Source organism: Rhinatrema bivittatum, chromosome 15 (assembly GCF_901001135.1).
Source record: "Rhinatrema bivittatum chromosome 15, aRhiBiv1.1, whole genome shotgun sequence".
Classification (NCBI taxonomy): domain Eukaryota; kingdom Metazoa; phylum Chordata; class Amphibia; order Gymnophiona; family Rhinatrematidae; genus Rhinatrema; species Rhinatrema bivittatum.
In genome coordinates this window covers 57,595,577-57,618,800 of record NC_042629.1, presented here as the reverse complement: position 1 = coordinate 57,618,800, position 23,224 = coordinate 57,595,577, and the positions used below count along the sequence as shown (strand labels likewise).

At 50.4% G+C, this 23,224-nt stretch overlaps 1 protein-coding gene across 1 annotated transcript in view; it reads left to right on the top strand.

The window, feature by feature from the left end:
- The window catches only part of LOC115076501 (anoctamin-7-like), a 72,064-nt gene that overhangs the window by 2,742 nt on the left and 46,098 nt on the right, over positions 1-23,224 (top strand). The window contains exon 2 of the mRNA XM_029578043.1: positions 6,507-6,609. Within this exon, the coding sequence (XP_029433903.1) occupies positions 6,507-6,609 (103 nt within the window). The remainder of the gene's footprint in view (positions 1-6,506; positions 6,610-23,224) is intronic.

The window sequence follows — 23,224 nt, the reverse complement described above, 5'->3', positions numbered from 1 at the left end:
GATAGTAGAAAGACTAGGGGACACTCCATGAAGTTAGCATGGGGCACATTTAAAACTAATCGCAGAAAGTTCTTTTTTACTCAACGCACAATTAAACTCTGGAATTTGTTGCCAGAGGATGTGGTTAGTGCAGTTAGTATAGCTGTGTTTAAAAAAGGATTGGATAAGTTCTTGGAGGAGAAGTCCATTACCTGCTATTAAATTGACTTAGAAAATAGCCACTGCTATTACTAGCAACAGTAACATGGAATAGACTTAGTTTTTGGGTACTTGCCAGGTTCTTATGGCCTGGATTGCCCACTGTTGGAAACAGGATGCTGGGCTTGATGGACCCTTGGTCTGACCCAGTATGGCATTTTCTTATGTTCCCCAAACAGATCAGTCAGCTACTTCGGATCTGTGGCGTTTCCTTTCCTCTATGGCAAAGCACCATAATCTGTCCAAATCCCAGGGCCTCCTGGAGTCAGCAGTTTGCCGTTATAAATGCCGAATCCTTTCTGATGATGAATGCGCAGGTTACAACGATCTTAGAAAACATACTACAAGCAGTACAGTATCAGGCTGATGTCGTCATGTACTGTTGTTGAGTTATCAGGTAGAACAGGAGGTCCCATCCATGTTGGGAGCGGGGACATCGTTTCAACTTCCAAAATTTGCACGGACCCCTCCACATGCTTCCCTTTCATTTTTTTCTGCCATATAGAGAAAAGTTATTAATATAATAACAATTACATACACACCAAACTCATTCATAATGTATACAACATTAAATAACGCTTTCTGATATAAATGGAATACATATAATTGCAAAGCACAGCAGTAAATGTGCAAGAATGCACTTATATTCAATAACTTATGCAGTGAAACTACAGGCAGCCACACAGCTGGATCTGGAGCAACGGGGGGGGGGGGGGGGGGGGGAACAGACTGGGGTGGAAGAGAGAGACAGACATAGAAACATAGAAATGATGGCAGAAGAAGACCAAACGGCCCATCCAGTCTGCCCAGCAAGCTTTCACACTTTTTTTTTTTCTCATACTTATCTGCTACTCTTGGCCCCCATCAGCAACCCCCTGGTTCCAGTTTCCCTCCACCCCCGCCATCGACGTAGAGAACAGCGCTGGAGCTGCATCCAAGTGAAGCATCCAGCTCAATTAGTCAGGGGTAGCAAATGCTGCAATAAGCAAGTTATTCCCACGCTTATTTGTTTACCCAGCCTGTGCCATTCAGTCCTTGCTGGTTGATGTCTGAATATAAATCCTCTTTTCTTTATTCCCCCTGCCGTTGAAGCAGTGTGTTGCACTGGATATATATTCCCAGTGAAGTATCAGGCTTAATTGATTCAGGGTAGTAACCGCCGTAACAAGCAAGCTACTCCTATAATTATTTGTTTTCCCAGACTATGTAATTAATTCCTTGTTGATTGCTGCCTGAATATAAATCTTCTTTTCCTCTTTCTCCCCTGCCGTTGAAGCAGAGAGCTAGGCTGGATATGCATTGAAGTGAAGTATCAGACTTATTTGGTTTGGGGTAGTAACCGCCGCAACAAGCAAGCTACTCCCTGTTTTTTTTTGTGAATGCAAATCTTTTCCCACATTTCCTCTTGCCGTTGAAGCATAGAGCAATGTTGAAGTTGCATTGACAGTGAGTATATTGATTGAATAAGGGTATTAATCACCAGGAAGTAGGCGTCATTCCCGCAAGCCGCCCCCATGCCTCTTTTCTTCATTCACATCCTCTAGATTTTATGGATCCACAGTGTTTATCCCATGCCCCTTGAAGTCCTTTACAGTTTTGGTCTTCACCACTTCCTCCAGAAGGGCGATCCAGGCATCCACCACCCACTCCGTAAAGAAATACTTCCTGACATTGGTTCTGAGTCTTCCTCCAGGGAAGACTGGTGGAGGGAGAGAGAGACTGACCAGAATGGACTGGTGGAGGGAGAGAGAGACTGGCAAGATAGAGATTGGTGGAGGGAAAGAGAGTGCGAGACTGGTGGAAGGACATAGACTGGTAGAGGGAGAGAAAGATAGACTGGTAGAAACTGAGAGAAAGAGAGAGACAACTTGGTAGAGAGGGACAGGTGGAGGGGGATAGAGAGACTGGTGGGGATGGACAGGTGGAGGGGGATAGAGAGACTGGTGGGGATGGAGTGGTGGAGGGGGAGAGAGATTGGTGGGGATGGATGTAGAGAGGGAGAGAGTCTGGTAGGGATGGAGTGGTGGATGGGGAGCGAGAAAGAGACTGTTGGTGAAGGACTGTGGAGAGGAGAAAGACTGTTAGGAATGGATTGATAGAGAGAGTGAGGGAGGGAGATTTGCAGGATGGACAAGAGGAGGGAGAAGGGGGTCTGATTGGGATGGACCGTGGAGCAGAGACAGAGTGTGAGAGAATAGTGGGGAAGGGGAAGGAGGGATGTTTGAGACAGGGAGATGTGGAGAGAGCTTTGGTGTAATTACGATACTTGACAATAACATTTTGGTCTGGTCTGGGCCTCCCACTCTGCCAGAATTGTTCTTTCTGCCGTGCTTACATTCAACGCCTCAGGGAGCCAAGATTCACTGAATTTTAGCAATGCATCACCTTGTATCGTCTCAGGGACTAACGATGCGCAGATTGTTGCATTGGCTCCAGTTTCAAGCTCATCAAGCTTCTCCTCAAGATGTTAGTTTTTTTTCTCGTGATTTGGCTGCCGTACTATTTGAGGGAATCTAGCCAGTCATCAAGGTCTGCAAGTTTATTGTTTATTCCGGTAAGATTGCATCTTTTGTAGCTGATCAGTCGCTGTGGCTGAAACCGCTTGCATGAGCTCCGTAAGCACTGCTTTGGACAGGCCCTCCACTACTGGGCCTACTTCTGGCCCCATCTTATCCTCTGCACTAGTACTTATATCCATCCCCAATCATTTAGATCTTCCCACAATCTCTTTCTTTTTTTTTTAAATACGAAATTGTCCTTTAATACCTGCATTCAAAGCTTAGTCTGTTTTTGTCTGAAAACTGCGGTTTAAAGCAGAAAATGTGCAAAATCCTGCTGACTCCTAGGGAGCAAGACTTTGGCGCATCTGCTCGGGATGACGTCATCGCCACGCCTCCCCCAACTGGTTAAGTTCTAAATATTGCTAAAACCGAAGTAATGGCGTTTCTAGGAAACCAGGGCTGGCAGATACTGCCGAGTTATCGATTTTAGGGCTAGCGGTGAACTTTTCTACGCAAGTGCGTAACTTGGGAGTCCAGTTTGATTCACAGTTAAGTTTTTTTGTTCCTCATTTCAGATCTGTGGTTAGCTAGCAGTTACTTTAAAATAGGCCATTTGAGGTCATTGCTAGAGCAATGTGACCTCAGAAGTGTTGTGCGGGCGTTCGTGTTAACCACTCTTGATTACTGCAGTGCTCTGTACGTGGGCTTGCCAAAAGGGTCTTGTAGCATCTTCAGAGCTCAGCTGCCAGACTGACAACAAATACGTGCAAATTTGAGCTTATTACTCCGATTTTGGTAAACTTACATTAGTTACCAGTTGCGCAATGGATAAAACTCAAGTTATCCTGCTAATTGTCAAGTTATTCCAGCAAAAATGCCCCAGGTTATTTGACTAAATTATTTACAAAGTATGCTCCCGCTTGATATTTTCGGGCTTCTTTGCCACATCTTTTGGAGTTGCCCAGTGTGAAGGAGAATTCATTTTCAGAAAGTAAGGAATCGTGTTGTTTCATTAATTGCTCCGACGCTGTGGAATTCTCTTCCCGAAGAGATAAAAACCATTTACTGACCTCAAGCTGTTTCACAAAAAAAAAAACTAAAGGCAGAATTATTTCAAGAAGCTTTTTAATTTATGGTTTTCTTTACAAATGTTTTATCCACTGTAAACCACTTTGAACTATTATGGTGTGTGCGGGACATAAATGTTTAATAAACCTAAAGCTACTAAGACCGAGGCAAGGAGTATCACAAGTGTGGGGTGACATCCATAGCTTCTTTCCTAGTCCAGGGACCATCCTAAGTGAAATAGCTCCATCTCTGGCCCCTCTTTAGGGTTTGTGGTGAATGCTTTGCTCCCCCGTCTGTGAACTCTGGAATCCAATGAAGACCATCTCTCATGTACCCTTGTGTGCTTGGCAGCTTTCGGAGCAGTTTCAAGGATAACTTTGAATAGTGGTGTACCCACTGCTGCCTAGAGAGGTGCAAACCATCTAAACATTGCTCCAGGAGAATTCAGTTGTCCACCTCTGTGTGCCAGCCTTCCCTTTAGCTTGTAGCCACTTCCATCCTGCATCCTTCAACTAATAGAAGAGATTCCACCGACTTTCTGAGGCTGGAGGGCTCCCTGCCGGATCCGTTGTCGGCATGTTCAAGGATGTTTATGCTTTAACCTCCGCATAGATGGCCTTTCCAACTGGATTAGCAGACTGGAAGGCAGCCTGGCTACTGCCCATCAGCGAATTGCCCAGATAGGTGGTCCAAGAGGACTTTGGCCAGTCTGCTAGCTGGGTGGTTCATTCAAAGCTCACCAGGAAATAGCCTGGGTCTTCTCCTGGTCCTGTCTTGTCGGTATATAAAAGCCTTAAATAAATAAATAAATAAAATAAATCATGGCGGTCAGAGGGGTATGTCAGACTGCAATAGCTTGCAGTGCTTCTGCAATCTGTATCAAGGAAACCTGTTTGTTCAGTTTCTCATGCAGAACTTGTAGCTTCTCCTTTCCCTCTTTGAGGGCCTGGAATAAGTGTTCTATGCTGATTTAGTGCATACTCTACTGTGGCAGAGGCATTTTGGTTCCCTGTTCAAGAATTGCCACCTTGTTTAAGAACATAGAAAAAAACTCTCCTTTTATTGGGAGGTTGGGTGGGGGGGAGGAAAAGAAAAACCTAGTCCATCTAGCTCTGACTTACCATATTCCATCTTGATCTGGGCAGGGCTAAGCCTTTTAGCCTGTAAAACTCAAACCTTCAGGGTTGCCGCTGCAGCCAAGCCTGAAAGAAAAATTTAAAGGGTGGGTCTCCAGTCTGTTCTGGGCTTAGACCAGGCCCACTGCTGCTGTGGGAGTGGTCCTTGGCTCAGGGAGGATGCCGGAGGACAGAAGCAATCTGTTTTCTGGCCTTTTCTCACACAAAATGCTTTATTATAATTAGCAGAAAAACCCTACTTACCTCAGCAGCTGGTCTCAGAGTTATGGGCCTCGATATTTAAAGCTGGCCGTCTGAGTAAGTTAGCCGGACAAGACTCATCCGGCTAACTTACATGAGATATTCAGCAACATGGCTGTGCTGCTGAGTATCCCATAAGATATTGCTACCTAGCTGGATAAGTTATATCCTGCTAAGGGGGTCATTTATCAAAGTGCTTTTTGGCGTTTTTGCATGCGTTAAGTTGTTTTCACATGTGATAAATGACTTTAACGCATGCGAAAATGCCTTAACGCATGCAAAAACGCCATAATGCATGGTGTGATGCAAATTTGGAAAAGGGGAGGAGTTTGAGGTGGGATTTCTGGCAAAATTGTGAAGCTATATTGCACAGTTTTAACTACATCTTTTTCATTTGTGTCAAGCTGTGTGATATGGCTTTATTGCACTTTGTGATGTTTTCACAAATAGAGAGAGAGAGAGCACCTAGCTATAAGGCCCTTATAGTACGTAGGTATTTATACCTCTATATGAGGTCCACCTAGTACCTCAAGGTGAGGTTTAGGTAGTAGTGTAGGGGTTAGGGGCCACTTTGTCATTCAGAGTGAGACATACGAACAGAACAGTATACTTTTGTGAAGATTTGTTGACCTTTGGAGTGAGGAAACACACAAAGATGAGATTTGTACAATGTTCTCTCACTCTAGCTTGATGGACTCTCTACCTGAGTAACATCAAGCTAGGTTGAGAGAACATTGTACAAATATCATCTTTGTCTGGTAATACCTATGTGAAGCGCTAAGATAGTGCACATTGCGTTAAATAGGCTAATACCATAAAGCACACCCTTTTCCTATCACATGTGATATTTAGTGCATTTTGATAAATCCAGGCCTAAGTTAGTCCTGCTCTATGGCAGCTGTAACTTGTCTGATTAACTCAACCAGATAAGTTTGAATATCGGCACTTATCTGGTTAGGATAATCAGATAAGTAGTCCCACCCCAATCTGCTAATTGGCTGATTACTGTATCGTTTCAATTTGTTTGTTTTTATGAATATTGTGTGTGCATTTTATGCGAGCCACCAAGGACATTGGCTTACAGAGCATACCAGGTATTTTGAAATAAAATATAAATAAGGCTGTTCTGATCCCCTGAGGGTAGGCTCCTCATTGACTTGCTGAGCCCAACGGGGAGCGTTCAAACAGCGAAAAAAAACCAATCATTACCCTCAAGGTCTTAGTGCGGCCAGGCCCTGATTCAAGTGGGCCTGCTGGGTGCAGAGTCCAAGCATGGATCCCAGGTGCCGCGCTGAGGCACGCAGCCAGCCCCCACGACCTTTGTGCTTCTCTGAGTCCCACTTTCCTTCCGTTTGAATTGCAGGATGGGAACGAGGAGGACGATGACGACCCCATCTATATTCATTGCGACGACTACGGCCTCGGCTCAAAGGGAAACTTCTTCAGAGACGGGAAGACGAAAATTGGTAAAGTATCGTTCCACACTTCTCCTCCTGCTCTCCATCCCCCTCCGTTCAGTCGCCCTGATCTCATCTGATTTCTGTTTGTTTTAGTTTAATTTCTAGGGCCACTTTACCATGTAAAACAACGTGCAGGGTGGGTTAACATTTACAGAGAAAGCAAATCATTAAAAAAAATTGTTTATGGTTAAAGATTGATCAGGGTGCAGTCGGGTTTAGACATCAGCAACATAGGCAACTGCCTTAGGGTGCCAAATATTGAAGGCACCGAATATCTGGACCAAAGAGTGTCCTGCTCCTGCTCGCTTTAGGAGAGTTCAAAGGGCTCTCTGCCTATGGGCATCAAAACCTTAATCCCAGCCTTGAGTGCAGACATATGTAACCATGCACGCGACTATTTTAATTGTGCTTACATTGGTTTTTACTGGTTCTATCTTTTTGTTCAGGTCTGATGTTTTCGGTATGATGTAATATTTTTAGGTTTGTGATGTGTTAGGATTTTCTGTGGATGGGATGTTCTTGATTTTGAGCTTTCTGTACAATTGCAGTTTCATGTTTTAGGCTGTAATCCTGTTTTGAGCATGCCTGTATGCAAAATTGGGCAATAAACTGAAAGAACTGACCCAAGGCTGTGCTGTAATGGCTCTCCTTCCTCTTCTGAAGGATGACCTCTACAGATAAAGTGTTAATGGTATCATCAGCACTACTAACAATGTAACTAATGAGGATTCCACTTAGCTCATGGGATAGTTCTTGATTTCTGAGGCTGAAGATGGGGGTGAATTGATAGTAGAAAAGGGGGAAAAAAAATGTATCAAGTGATTGAGGCCTGTAAGGAAACAAGGGACAGCGATATTTCTAAGAAAAGCAAGACTCCCAATGCTGAGACACAGTGGTGCAGAAACAGGCCAGGTTCAGCCTATTATGGTTGACCTGGATCAGATGGTAGCCCTGGTCGCTGTTGGGTCTAATTCTTGGGGACCCAGTTCAGTCTTGTATGAATTGTCAGGTTGTACTGGGTCAGAATTTGCTTCAGGTTGAATAATTCCAATCACATTGAAACTGTTGCCCACCTTCCTAGTCTGGAAGGTAGATGGAATTGTATTAGTTTCCTTCGTAATTTGCACAGAAGGAGAGTGGGAGGCACAGTAACATTGTCAACCAGCATGGCGGGTGTAGTAATGTGGGAGAGAAGACCAGAAGGCATAGGGAGATCTAAGGGCACAGTAATGATCATTGATATGGAGAGTGGAGAGCACAGAAGCATTGACAAGAAGATCTGAAGGTACAGTAATGATCAGGAGGAGGATGGGAGGGCACAGAAGCATTGATAAGGAGAGTGGAGGATGCAGTAACATTGGGAAGCAGAATGGAGGGCACAGGCACATTGATAAGGAGAGTGGAGGATGCAGTGGTATTGGGAAGCAGGGTGGAGGGCACAGACACATTGATAAGGAGAGTGGAGGATGCAGTGGTATTGGGAAGCAGAATGGAGGGCACAGGCACATTGATAAGGAGAGTGGAGGATGCAGTGGTATTGGGAAGCAGAATGGAGGGCACAGACACATTGATAAGGAGAGTGGAGGATGCAGTGGTATTGGGAAGCAGAATGGAGGGCACAGGCACATTGATAAGGAGAGTGGAGGATGCAGTAACATTGGGAAGCAGGGTGGAGGGCACAGGCACATTGATAAGGAGAGTGGAGGATGCAGTGGTATTGGGAAGCAGGGTGGAGGGCACAGACACATTGATAAGGAGAGTGGAGGATGCAGTGGTATTGGGAAGCAGGGTGGAGGGCACAGGCACATTGATAAGGAGAGTGGAGGATGCAGTGGTATTGGGAAGCAGGGTGGAGGGCACAGGCACATTGATAAGGAGAGTGGAGGATGCAGTGGTATTGGGAAGCAGGGTGGAGGGCACAGGCACATTGATAAGGAGAGTGGAGGATGCAGTGGTATTGGGAAGCAGGGTGGAGGGCACAGGCACATTGATAAGGAGAGTGGAGGATGCAGTGGTATTGGGAAGCAGGGTGGAGGGCACAGGCACATTGATAAGGAGAGTGGAGGATGCAGTGGTAATTGGGAAGCAGGGTGGAGGGCACAGGCACATTGATAAGGAGAGAGGAGGATGCAGTGAAATTGGGAAGCAGGGTGGAGGGCACAGGCACATTGATAAGGAGAGTGGAGGATGCAGTGGTATTGGGAAGCAGGGTGGAGGGCACAGGCACATTGATAAGGAGAGTGGAGGATGCAGTGGTATTGGGAAGCAGGGTGGAGGGCACAGGCACATTGATAAGGAGAGTGGAGGATGCAGTGAAATTGGGAAGCAGGGTGGAGGGCACAGGCACATTGATAAGGAGAGTGGAGGATGCAGTAACATTGGGAAGCAGGGTGGAGGGCACAGGCACATTGATAAGGAGAGTGGAGGATGCAGTAACATTGGGAAGCAGGGTGGAGGGCACAGGCACATTGATAAGGAGAGTGGAGGATGCAGTGGTATTGGGAAGCAGAATGGAGGGCACAGGCACATTGATAAGGAGAGTGGAGGATGCAGTAACATTGGGAAGCAGGGGTGGAGGGCACAGGCACATTGATAAGGAGAGTGGAGGATGCAGTGGTATTGGGAAGCAGGGTGGAGGGCACAGACACATTGATAAGGAGAGTGGAGGATGCAGTGGTATTGGGAAGCAGGGTGGAGGGCACAGGCACATTGATAAGGAGAGTGGAGGATGCAGTGGTATTGGGAAGCAGGGTGGAGGGCACAGGCACATTGATAAGGAGAGTGGAGGATGCAGTGGTATTGGGAAGCAGGGTGGAGGGCACAGGCACATTGATAAGGAGAGTGGAGGATGCAGTGGTATTGGGAAGCAGGGTGGAGGGCACAGACACATTGATAAGGAGAGTGGAGGATGCAGTGGTATTGGGAAGCAGGGTGGAGGGCACAGGCACATTGATAAGGAGAGTGGAGGATGCAGTGGTATTGGGAAGCAGGGTGGAGGGGACAGGCACATTGATAAGGAGAGTGGAGGATGCAGTGGTATTGGGAAGCAGGGTGGAGGGCACAGGCACATTGATAAGGAGAGTGGAGGATGCAGTGGTATTGGGAAGCAGGGTGGAGGGCACAGACACATTGATAAGGAGAGTGGAGGATGCAGTGGTATTGGGAAGCAGAATGGAGGGCACAGGCACATTGATAAGGAGAGTGGAGGATGCAGTGGTATTGGGAAGCAGGGTGGAGGGCACAGACACATTGATAAGGAGAGTGGAGGATGCAGTGGTATTGGGAAGCAGGGTGGAGGGCACAGACACATTGATAAGGAGAGTGGAGGATGCAGTGGTATTGGGAAGCAGGGTGGAGGGCACAGACACATTGATAAGGAGAGTGGTGGATGCAGTGGTATTGGGAAGCAGAATGGAGGGCACAGGCACATTGATAAGGAGAGTGGAGGATGCAGTGGTATTGGGAAGCAGGGTGGAGGGCACAGGCACATTGATAAGGAGAGTGGAGGATGCAGTGGTATTGGGAAGCAGGGTGGAGGGCACAGGCACATTGATAAGGAGAGTGGAGGATGCGGTGGTATTGGGAAGCAGGGTGGAGGGCACAGGCACATTGATAAGGAGAGTGGTGGATGCAGTGGTATTGGGAAGCAGGGTGGAGGGCACAGGCACATTGATAAGGAGAGTGGTGGATGCAGTGGTATTGGGAAGCAGAATGGAGGGCACAGGCACATTGATAAGGAGAGTGGAGGATGCAGTGGTATTGGGAAGCAGGGTGGAGGGCACAGACACATTGATAAGGAGAGTGGTGGATGCAGTGGTATTGGGAAGCAGGGTGGAGGGCACAGGCACATTGATAAGGAGAGTGGAGGATGCAGTGGTATTGGGAAGCAGGGTGGAGGGCACAGACACATTGATAAGGAGCTTGGAGGATGCAGTGGTATTGGGAAGCAGGGTGGAGGGCACAGGCACATTGATAAGGAGAGTGGAGGATGCAGTGGTATTGGGAAGCAGGGTGGAGGGCACAGGCACATTGATAAGGAGAGTGGAGGATGCAGTGGTATTGGGAAGCAGGGTGGAGGGCACAGGCACATTGATAAGGAGAGTGGAGGATGCAGTGGTATTGGGAAGCAGGGTGGAGGGCACAGACACATTGATAAGGAGAGTGGTGGATGCAGTGGTATTGGGAAGCAGGGTGGAGGGCACAGGCACATTGATAAGGAGAGTGGAGGATGCAGTGGTATTGGGAAGCAGGGTGGAGGGCACAGACACATTGATAAGGAGAGTGGTGGATGCAGTGGTATTGGGAAGCAGGTGGAGGGCACAGGCACATTGATAAGGAGAGTGGAGGATGCAGTGGTATTGGGAAGCAGGGTGGAGGGCACAGACACATTGATAAGGAGAGTGGTGGATGCAGTGGTATTGGGAAGCAGGGTGGAGGGCACAGGCACATTGATAAGGAGAGTGGAGGATGCAGTGGTATTGGGAAGCAGGGTGGAGGGCACAGGCACATTGATAAGGAGAGTGGTGGATGCAGTGGTATTGGGAAGCAGGGTGGAGGGCACAGGCACATTGATAAGGAGAGTGGAGGATGCAGTGGTATTGGGAAGCAGGGTGGAGGGCAAAGGCACATTGATAAGGAGAGTGGAGGATGCAGTGGTATTGGGAAGCAGGGTGGAGGGCACAGACACATTGATAAGGAGAGTGGTGGATGCAGTGGTATTGGGAAGCAGGGTGGAGGGCACAGACACATTGATAAGGAGAGTGGTGGATGCAGTGGTATTGGGAAGCAGGGTGGAGGGCACAGGCACATTGATAAGGAGAGTGGAGGATGCAGTGGTATTGGGAAGCAGGGTGGAGGGCACAGACACATTGATAAGGAGAGTGGTGGATGCAGTGGTATTGGGAAGCAGGGTGGAGGGCACAGGCACATTGATAAGGAGAGTGGAGGATGCAGTGGTATTGGGAAGCAGGGTGGAGGGCACAGACACATTGATAAGGAGAGTGGAGGATGCAGTGGTATTGGGAAGCAGGGTGGAGGGCACAGACACATTGATAAGGAGAGTGGAGGATGCAGTAACATTGGGAAGCAGAATGGAGGGCACAGGCACATTGATAAGGAGAGTGGAGGATGCAGTGGTATTGGGAAGCAGGGTGGAGGGCACAGACACATTGATAAGGAGAGTGGTGGATGCAGTGGTATTGGGAAGCAGGGTGGAGGGCACAGACACATTGATAAGGAGAGTGGAGGATGCAGTGGTATTGGGAAGCAGGGTGGAGGGCACAGGCACATTGATAAGGAGAGTGGAGGATGCAGTAACATTGGGAAGCAGGGTGGAGGGCACAGACACATTGATAAGGAGAGTGGAGGATGCAGTAACATTGGGAAGCAGAATGGAGGGCACAGGCACATTGATAAGGAGAGTGGGAGGATGCAGTGGTATTGGGAAGCAGGGTGGAGGGCACAGACACATTGATAAGGAGAGTGGAGGATGCAGTGGTATTGGGAAGCAGGGTGGAGGGCACAGGCACATTGATAAGGAGAGTGGAGGATGCAGTAACATTGGGAAGCAGGGTGGAGGACATAGGCACATTGATAAGGAGAGTGGAGGATGCAGTAACATTGGGAAGCAGAATGGAGGGCACAGGCACATTGATAAGGAGAGTGGTGGATGCAGTGGTATTGGGAAGCAGGGTGGAGGGCACAGACACATTGATAAGGAGAGTGGTGGATGCAGTGGTATTGGGAAGCAGGGTGGAGGGCACAGACACATTGATAAGGAGAGTGGAGGATGCAGTGGTATTGGGAAGCAGGGTGGAGGGCACAGGCACATTGATAAGGAGAGTGGAGGATGCAGTAACATTGGGAAGCAGGGTGGAGGGCACAGACACATTGATAAGGAGAGTGGAGGATGCAGTAACATTGGGAAGCAGAATGGAGGGCACAGGCACATTGATAAGGAGAGTGGAGGATGCAGTGGTATTGGGAAGCAGGGTGGAGGGCACAGACACATTGATAAGGAGAGTGGAGGATGCAGTGGTATTGGGAAGCAGGGTGGAGGGCACAGACACATTGATAAGGAGAGTGGAGGATGCAGTGGTATTGGGAAGCAGGGTGGAGGGCACAGACACATTGATAAGGAGAGTGGAGGATGCAGTAACATTGGGAAGCAGAATGGAGGGCACAGGCACATTGATAAGGAGAGTGGAGGATGCAGTAACATTGGGAAGCAGAATGGAGGGCACAGGCACATTGATAAGGAGAGTGGAGGATGCAGTGGTATTGGGAAGCAGGGTGGAGGGCACAGGCACATTGATAAGGAGAGTGGAGGATGCAGTGGTATTGGGAAGCAGGGTGGAGGGCACAGACACATTGATAAGGAGAGTGGAGGATGCAGTGGTATTGGGAAGCAGGGTGGAGGGCACAGACACATTGATAAGGAGAGTGGAGGATGCAGTGGTATTGGGAAGCAGGGTGGAGGGCACAGGCACATTGATAAGGAGAGTGGAGGATGCAGTGGTATTGGGAAGCAGGGTGGAGGGCACAGACACATTGATAAGGAGAGTGGAGGATGCAGTGGTATTGGGAAGCAGGGTGGAGGGCACAGACACATTGATAAGGAGAGTGGAGGATGCAGTGGTATTGGGAAGCAGGGTGGAGGGCACAGGCACATTGATAAGGAGAGTGGTGGATGCAGTGGTATTGGGAAGCAGGGTGGAGGGCACAGACACATTGATAAGGAGAGTGGTGGATGCAGTGGTATTGGGAAGCAGGGTGGAGGGCACAGACACATTGATAAGGAGAGTGGAGGATGCAGTGGTATTGGGAAGCAGGGTGGAGGGCACAGACACATTGATAAGGAGAGTGGAGGATGCAGTGGTATTGGGAAGCAGGGTGGAGGGCACAGACACATTGATAAGGAGAGTGGAGGATGCAGTGGTATTGGGAAGCAGGGTGGAGGGCACAGACACATTGATAAGGAGCGTGGAGGATGCAGTGGTATTGGGAAGCAGGGTGGAGGGCACAGGCACATTGATAAGGAGAGTGGTGGATGCAGTGGTATTGGGAAGCAGGGTGGAGGGCACAGACACATTGATAAGGAGAGTGGAGGATGCAGTGGTATTGGGAAGCAGGGTGGAGGGCACAGACACATTGATAAGGAGAGTGGAGGATGCAGTGGTATTGGGAAGCAGGGTGGAGGGCACAGACACATTGATAAGGAGAGTGGAGGATGCAGTAACATTGGGAAGCAGGGTGGAGGGCACAGACACATTGATAAGGAGAGTGGAGGATGCAGTGGTATTGGGAAGCAGGGTGGAGGGCACAGGCACATTGATAAGGAGAGTGGAGGATGCAGTGGTATTGGGAAGCAGGGTGGAGGGCACAGACACATTGATAAGGAGAGTGGAGGATGCAGTGGTATTGGGAAGCAGGGTGGAGGGCACAGGCACATTGATAAGGAGAGTGGAGGATGCAGTGGTATTGGGAAGCAGGGTGGAGGGCACAGGCACATTGATAAGGAGAGTGGTGGATGCAGTGGTATTGGGAAGCAGGGTGGAGGGCACAGACACATTGATAAGGAGAGTGGAGGATGCAGTGGTATTGGGAAGCAGGGTGGAGGGCACAGACACATTGATAAGGAGAGTGGAGGATGCAGTGGTATTGGGAAGCAGGGTGGAGGGCACAGGCACATTGATAAGGAGAGTGGTGGATGCAGTGGTATTGGGAAGCAGGGTGGAGGGCACAGACACATTGATAAGGAGAGTGGAGGATGCAGTGGTATTGGGAAGCAGGGTGGAGGGCACAGACACATTGATAAGGAGAGTGGAGGATGCAGTGGTATTGGGAAGCAGGGTGGAGGGCACAGGCACATTGATAAGGAGAGTGGTGGATGCAGTGGTATTGGGAAGCAGGGTGGAGGGCACAGGCACATTGATAAGGAGAGTGGAGGATGCAGTAACATTGGGAAGCAGGGTGGAGGGCACAGGCACATTGATAAGGAGAGTGGAGGATGCAGTGGTATTGGGAAGCAGAATGGAGGGCACAGGCACATTGATAAGGAGAGTGGAGGATGCAGTGGTATTGGGAAGCAGGGTGGAGGGCACAGACACATTGATAAGGAGAGTGGAGGATGCAGTAACATTGGGAAGCAGGGTGGAGGGCACAGGCACATTGATAAGGAGAGTGGAGGATGCAGTGGTATTGGGAAGCAGGGTGGAGGGCACAGACACATTGATAAGGAGAGTGGAGGATGCAGTAACATTGGGAAGCAGGGTGGAGGGCACAGGCACATTGATAAGGAGAGTGGAGGATGCAGTGGTATTGGGAAGCAGGGTGGAGGGCACAGACACATTGATAAGGAGAGTGGAGGATGCAGTGGTATTGGGAAGCAGGGTGGAGGGCACAGGCACATTGATAAGGAGAGTGGAGGATGCAGTGGTATTGGGAAGCAGGGTGGAGGGCACAGGCACATTGATAAGGAGAGTGGAGGATGCAGTGGTATTGGGAAGCAGGGTGGAGGGCACAGGCACATTGATAAGGAGAGTGGAGGATGCAGTGGTATTGGGAAGCAGGGTGGAGGGCACAGACACATTGATAAGGAGAGTGGAGGATGCAGTAACATTGGGAAGCAGAATGGAGGGCACAGGCACATTGATAAGGAGAGTGGAGGATGCAGTGGTATTGGGAAGCAGGGTGGAGGGCACAGACACATTGATAAGGAGAGTGGGTGGATGCAGTGGTATTGGGAAGCAGGGTGGAGGGCACAGACACATTGATAAGGAGAGTGGAGGATGCAGTGGTATTGGGAAGCAGGGTGGAGGGCACAGGCACATTGATAAGGAGAGTGGAGGATGCAGTAACATTGGGAAGCAGAATGGAGGGCACAGGCACATTGATAAGGAGAGTGGAGGATGCAGTGGTATTGGGAAGCAGGGTGGAGGGCACAGGCACATTGATAAGGAGAGTGGAGGATGCAGTGGTATTGGGAAGCAGGGTGGAGGGCACAGACACATTGATAAGGAGAGTGGAGGATGCAGTGGTATTGGGAAGCAGGGTGGAGGGCACAGACACATTGATAAGGAGAGTGGAGGATGCAGTGGTATTGGGAAGCAGGGTGGAGGGCACAGGCACATTGATAAGGAGAGTGGAGGATGCAGTGGTATTGGGAAGCAGGGTGGAGGGCACAGACACATTGATAAGGAGAGTGGAGGATGCAGTGGTATTGGGAAGCAGGGTGGAGGGCACAGACACATTGATAAGGAGAGTGGAGGATGCAGTGGTATTGGGAAGCAGGGTGGAGGGCACAGGCACATTGATAAGGAGAGTGGTGGATGCAGTGGTATTGGGAAGCAGGGTGGAGGGCACAGACACATTGATAAGGAGAGTGGTGGATGCAGTGGTATTGGGAAGCAGGGTGGAGGGCACAGACACATTGATAAGGAGAGTGGAGGATGCAGTGGTATTGGGAAGCAGGGTGGAGGGCACAGACACATTGATAAGGAGAGTGGAGGATGCAGTGGTATTGGGAAGCAGGGTGGAGGGCACAGACACATTGATAAGGAGAGTGGAGGATGCAGTGGTATTGGGAAGCAGGGTGGAGGGCACAGACACATTGATAAGGAGCGTGGAGGATGCAGTGGTATTGGGAAGCAGGGTGGAGGGCACAGGCACATTGATAAGGAGAGTGGTGGATGCAGTGGTATTGGGAAGCAGGGTGGAGGGCACAGACACATTGATAAGGAGAGTGGAGGATGCAGTGGTATTGGGAAGCAGGGTGGAGGGCACAGACACATTGATAAGGAGAGTGGAGGATGCAGTGGTATTGGGAAGCAGGGTGGAGGGCACAGACACATTGATAAGGAGAGTGGAGGATGCAGTAACATTGGGAAGCAGGGTGGAGGGCACAGACACATTGATAAGGAGAGTGGAGGATGCAGTGGTATTGGGAAGCAGGGTGGAGGGCACAGGCACATTGATAAGGAGAGTGGAGGATGCAGTGGTATTGGGAAGCAGGGTGGAGGGCACAGACACATTGATAAGGAGAGTGGAGGATGCAGTGGTATTGGGAAGCAGGGTGGAGGGCACAGACACATTGATAAGGAGAGTGGAGGATGCAGTGGTATTGGGAAGCAGGGTGGAGGGCACAGGCACATTGATAAGGAGAGTGGTGGATGCAGTGGTATTGGGAAGCAGGGTGGAGGGCACAGACACATTGATAAGGAGAGTGGAGGATGCAGTGGTATTGGGAAGCAGGGTGGAGGGCACAGACACATTGATAAGGAGAGTGGAGGATGCAGTGGTATTGGGAAGCAGGGTGGAGGGCACAGGCACATTGATAAGGAGAGTGGTGGATGCAGTGGTATTGGGAAGCAGGGTGGAGGGCACAGACACATTGATAAGGAGAGTGGAGGATGCAGTAGTATTGGGAAGCAGGGTGGAGGGCACAGACACATTGATAAGGAGAGTGGAGGATGCAGTGGTATTGGGAAGCAGGGTGGAGGGCACAGGCACATTGATAAGGAGAGTGGTGGATGCAGTGGTATTGGGAAGCAGGGTGGAGGGCACAGGCACATTGATAAGGAGAGTGGAGGATGCAGTAACATTGGGAAGCAGGGTGGAGGGCACAGGCACATTGATAAGGAGAGTGGAGGATGCAGTGGTATTGGGAAGCAGAATGGAGGGCACAGGCACATTGATAAGGAGAGTGGAGGATGCAGTGGTATTGGGAAGCAGGGTGGAGGGCACAGACACATTGATAAGGAGAGTGGAGGATGCAGTAACATTGGGAAGCAGGGTGGAGGGCACAGGCACATTGATAAGGAGAGTGGAGGATGCAGTGGTATTGGGAAGCAGGGTGGAGGGCACAGACACATTGATAAGGAGAGTGGAGGATGCAGTAACATTGGGAAGCAGGGTGGAGGGCACAGGCACATTGATAAGGAGAGTGGAGGATGCAGTGGTATTGGGAAGCAGGGTGGAGGGCACAGACACATTGATAAGGAGAGTGGAGGATGCAGTGGTATTGGGAAGCAGGGTGGAGGGCACAGGCACATTGATAAGGAGAGTGGAGGATGCAGTGGTATTGGGAAGCAGGGTGGAGGGCACAGGCACATTGATAAGGAGAGTGGAGGATGCAGTGGTATTGGGAAGCAGGGTGGAGGGCACAGGCACATTGATAAGGAGAGTGGAGGATGCAGTGGTATTGGGAAGCAGGGTGGAGGGCACAGACACATTGATAAGGAGAGTGGAGGATGCAGTAACATTGGGAAGCAGAATGGAGGGCACAGGCACATTGATAAGGAGAGTGGAGGATGCAGTGGTATTGGGAAGCAGGGTGGAGGGCACAGACACATTGATAAGGAGAGTGGTGGATGCAGTGGTATTGGGAAGCAGGGTGGAGGGCACAGACACATTGATAAGGAGAGTGGAGGATGCAGTGGTATTGGGAAGCAGGGTGGAGGGCACAGGCACATTGATAAGGAGAGTGGAGGATGCAGTAACATTGGGAAGCAGGGTGGAGGGCACAGACACATTGATAAGGAGAGTGGAGGATGCAGTAACATTGGGAAGCAGAATGGAGGGCACAGGCACATTGATAAGGAGAGTGGAGGATGCAGTGGTATTGGGAAGCAGGGTGGAGGGCACAGACACATTGATAAGGAGAGTGGAGGATGCAGTGGTATTGGGAAGCAGGGTGGAGGGCACAGGCACATTGATAAGGAGAGTGGAGGATGCAGTAACATTGGGAAGCAGGGTGGAGGACATAGGCACATTGATAAGGAGAGTGGAGGATGCAGTAACATTGGGAAGCAGAATGGAGGGCACAGGCACATTGATAAGGAGAGTGGTGGATGCAGTGGTATTGGGAAGCAGGGTGGAGGGCACAGACACATTGATAAGGAGAGTGGTGGATGCAGTGGTATTGGGAAGCAGGGTGGAGGGCACAGACACATTGATAAGGAGAGTGGAGGATGCAGTGGTATTGGGAAGCAGGGTGGAGGGCACAGGCACATTGATAAGGAGAGTGGAGGATGCAGTAACATTGGGAAGCAGGGTGGAGGGCACAGACACATTGATAAGGAGAGTGGAGGATGCAGTAACATTGGGAAGCAGAATGGAGGGCACAGGCACATTGATAAGGAGAGTGGAGGATGCAGTGGTATTGGGAAGCAGGGTGGAGGGCACAGACACATTGATAAGGAGAGTGGAGGATGCAGTGGTATTGGGAAGCAGGGTGGAGGGCACAGACACATTGATAAGGAGAGTGGAGGATGCAGTGGTATTGGGAAGCAGGGTGGAGGGCACAGACACATTGATAAGGAGAGTGGAGGATGCAGTAGTATTGGGAAGCAGAATGGAGGGCACAGGCACATTGATAAGGAGAGTGGAGGATGCAGTAACATTGGGAAGCAGAATGGAGGGCACAGGCACATTGATAAGGAGAGTGGAGGATGCAGTGGTATTGGGAAGCAGGGTGGAGGGCACAGACACATTGATAAGGAGAGTGGAGGATGCAGTGGTATTGGGAAGCAGGGTGGAGGGCACAGACACATTGATAAGGAGAGTGGAGGATGCAGTGGTATTGGGAAGCAGGGTGGAGGGCACAGACACATTGATAAGGAGAGTGGAGGATGCAGTGGTATTGGGAAGCAGGGTGGAGGGCACAGGCACATTGATAAGGAGAGTGGAGGATGCAGTGGTATTGGGAAGCAGGGTGGAGGGCACAGACACATTGATAAGGAGAGTGGAGGATGCAGTGGTATTGGGAAGCAGGGTGGAGGGCACAGACACATTGATAAGGAGAGTGGAGGATGCAGTGGTATTGGGAAGCAGGGTGGAGGGCACAGGCACATTGATAAGGAGAGTGGTGGATGCAGTGGTATTGGGAAGCAGGGTGGAGGGCACAGACACATTGATAAGGAGAGTGGTGGATGCAGTGGTATTGGGAAGCAGGGTGGAGGGCACAGACACATTGATAAGGAGAGTGGAGGATGCAGTGGTATTGGGAAGCAGGGTGGAGGGCACAGACACATTGATAAGGAGAGTGGAGGATGCAGTGGTATTGGGAAGCAGGGTGGAGGGCACAGACACATTGATAAGGAGAGTGGAGGATGCAGTGGTATTGGGAAGCAGGGTGGAGGGCACAGACACATTGATAAGGAGCGTGGAGGATGCAGTGGTATTGGGAAGCAGGGTGGAGGGCACAGGCACATTGATAAGGAGAGTGGTGGATGCAGTGGTATTGGGAAGCAGGGTGGAGGGCACAGACACATTGATAAGGAGAGTGGAGGATGCAGTGGTATTGGGAAGCAGGGTGGAGGGCACAGACACATTGATAAGGAGAGTGGAGGATGCAGTGGTATTGGGAAGCAGGGTGGAGGGCACAGACACATTGATAAGGAGAGTGGAGGATGCAGTAACATTGGGAAGCAGGGTGGAGGGCACAGACACATTGATAAGGAGAGTGGAGGATGCAGTGGTATTGGGAAGCAGGGTGGAGGGCACAGGCACATTGATAAGGAGAGTGGAGGATGCAGTGGTATTGGGAAGCAGGGTGGAGGGCACAGACACATTGATAAGGAGAGTGGAGGATGCAGTGGTATTGGGAAGCAGGGTGGAGGGCACAGACACATTGATAAGGAGAGTGGAGGATGCAGTGGTATTGGGAAGCAGGGTGGAGGGCACAGGCACATTGATAAGGAGAGTGGTGGATGCAGTGGTATTGGGAAGCAGGGTGGAGGGCACAGACACATTGATAAGGAGAGTGGAGGATGCAGTGGTATTGGGAAGCAGGGTGGAGGGCACAGACACATTGATAAGGAGAGTGGAGGATGCAGTGGTATTGGGAAGCAGGGTGGAGGGCACAGGCACATTGATAAGGAGAGTGGTGGATGCAGTGGTATTGGGAAGCAGGGTGGAGGGCACAGACACATTGATAAGGAGAGTGGAGGATGCAGTGGTATTGGGAAGCAGGGTGGAGGGCACAGACACATTGATAAGGAGAGTGGAGGATGCAGTGGTATTGGGAAGCAGGGTGGAGGGCACAGGCACATTGATAAGGAGAGTGGTGGATGCAGTGGTATTGGGAAGCAGGGTGGAGGGCACAGGCACATTGATAAGGAGAGTGGAGGATGCAGTAACATTGGGAAGCAGGGTGGAGGGCACAGGCACATTGATAAGGAGAGTGGAGGATGCAGTGGTATTGGGAAGCAGAATGGAGGGCACAGGCACATTGATAAGGAGAGTGGAGGATGCAGTGGTATTGGGAAGCAGGGTGGAGGGCACAGACACATTGATAAGGAGAGTGGAGGATGCAGTAACATTGGGAAGCAGGGTGGAGGGCACAGGCACATTGATAAGGAGAGTGGAGGATGCAGTGGTATTGGGAAGCAGGGTGGAGGGCACAGACACATTGATAAGGAGAGTGGAGGATGCAGTGGTATTGGGAAGCAGGGTGGAGGGCACAGGCACATTGATAAGGAGAGTGGAGGATGCAGTGGTATTGGGAAGCAGGGTGGAGGGCACAGGCACATTGATAAGGAGAGTGGAGGATGCAGTGGTATTGGGAAGCAGGGTGGAGGGCACAGGCACATTGATAAGGAGAGTGGAGGATGCAGTAACATTGGGAAGCAGGGTGGAGGGCACAGACACATTGATAAGGAGAGTGGAGGATGCAGTGGTATTGGGAAGCAGGGTGGAGGGCACAGACACATTGATAAGGAGAGTGGAGGATGCAGTGGTATTGGGAAGCAGGGTGGAGGGCACAGACACATTGATAAGGAGAGTGGAGGATGCAGTGGTATTGGGAAGCAGGGTGGAGGGCACAGACACATTGATAAGGAGAGTGGAGGATGCAGTGGTATTGGGAAGCAGGGTGGAGGGCACAGGCACATTGATAAGGAGAGTGGAGGATGCAGTAACATTGGGAAGCAGGGTGGAGGGCACAGACACATTGATAAGGAGAGTGGAGGATGCAGTGGTATTGGGAAGCAGGGTGGAGGGCACAGGCACATTGATAAGGAGAGTGGAGGATGCAGTGGTATTGGGAAGCAGGGTGAAGGCTGGAAAGATGTTTTTGTGAGCAGGTTTTTTCATTCTGTAGGAGGAATTAGCAGCAGGTTCACTGGTATACACTGGTATACACTGGTATACATTGGTATACACTGGTATACACTGGTATACATTGGCAGAGGCTGAGGCTTATTGCTCTTCTGAGATTTTCTTCTGTTTGTCTCTTTCTTCCCCATCTCTTGGCAGTCTGAGAAGGTGTCACAGTGCAAAGCAGTTACTGCAGCAGAGACATTTAGACTCTTAGCCCATAGGCCCAGTAATCACTGAGTTATGTATTCAGGGGAATGAATTGTGCACGCGGATTCATGTGAGTAAATCATGCGAGGCCCTGTGTGAACACCACGTGGCACCAGTTAGCTGTCCAGCAGTTTCAGTTCTACGAGGATTCAGCAGATCTTAATAGAATAAGGAAGAAGGGACCGTGTCCAAACACCGGGCCCAGTGAAATAAAGAATTTGCCACCCACTCTTCCTGCCTCCCTCCTGCCCTCTGGCACCATCTTACCACCCCTTCTGCTTTCCGTCTCTCTTCCTGCCCCCTGCCTTCCTCCATCTGCACCCTCCTGCCACCTACTTCTGCCCCCTGCCTCCCTTCTGTTGTAAGCTCCTGCCCTCTGTCTCCCTTCTCCTGCAGCCTCCGGACCTTGCCTTCCTCCTGTAGCCACTTATCCCCTGCCTTGTTCTTCCTGCAGCTACTCCTGCAGTGCGCTACTTCTGCTCACTGCCTCGCTCACTTACTCCTGAACTCTCTTCTCCTGTGTTCCCTCCTCTGCAGGCTATAAGGTTTGTCTCTGCAGTGTTCCCAGTCCTGCAAGTTCTGAGGGCTGTATCTGTAGTGCTCCTTCCCCTCTCCTGCACGTTCTCAGGGCTGTATCTAGAGTGCTCCTTCCCCTCTCCTGCAGGTTCTCAGGGCTGTATCTAGAGTGCTCCTCCCCTCTCCTGCAGGTTCTCAGGGCTGTATCTAGAGTGCTCCTTCCCCTCTCCTGCAAGTTCTCAGGGCTGTATCTGGAGTGCTCCTTCCCCTCTCCTGCAAGTTCTCAGGGCCCTATCTAGAGTGCTCCTTCCCCTCTCCTGCAAGTTCTCAGGGCCCTATCTAGAGTGCTCCCTCCCCTCTCCTGCACGTTCTCAGGGCTGTATCTGTAGTGCTCCTTCCCCTCTCCTGCACGTTCTCAGGGCTGTATCTGGAGTGCTCCCTCCCCTCTCCTGCACGTTCTCAGGGCTGTATCTGGAGTGCTCCCTCCCCTCTCCTGCACGTTCTCAGGGCTGTATCTAGAGTGCTCCCTCCCCTCTCCTGCAAGTTCTCAGGGCCCTATCTAGAGTTCTCCCTCCCCTCTCCTGCACGTTCCCAGGGCTGTATCTGTAGTGCTCCTTCCCCTCTCCTGCACGTTCTCAGGGCTGTATCTGGAGTGCTCCCTCCCCTCTCCTGCAAGTTCTCAGGGCTGTATCTAGAGTGCTCCCTCCCCTCTCCTGCAAGTTCTCAGGGCTGTATCTAGAGTGCTCCCTCCCCTCTCCTGCAGGTTCTCAGGGCTGTATCTGGAGTGCTCCCTCCCCTC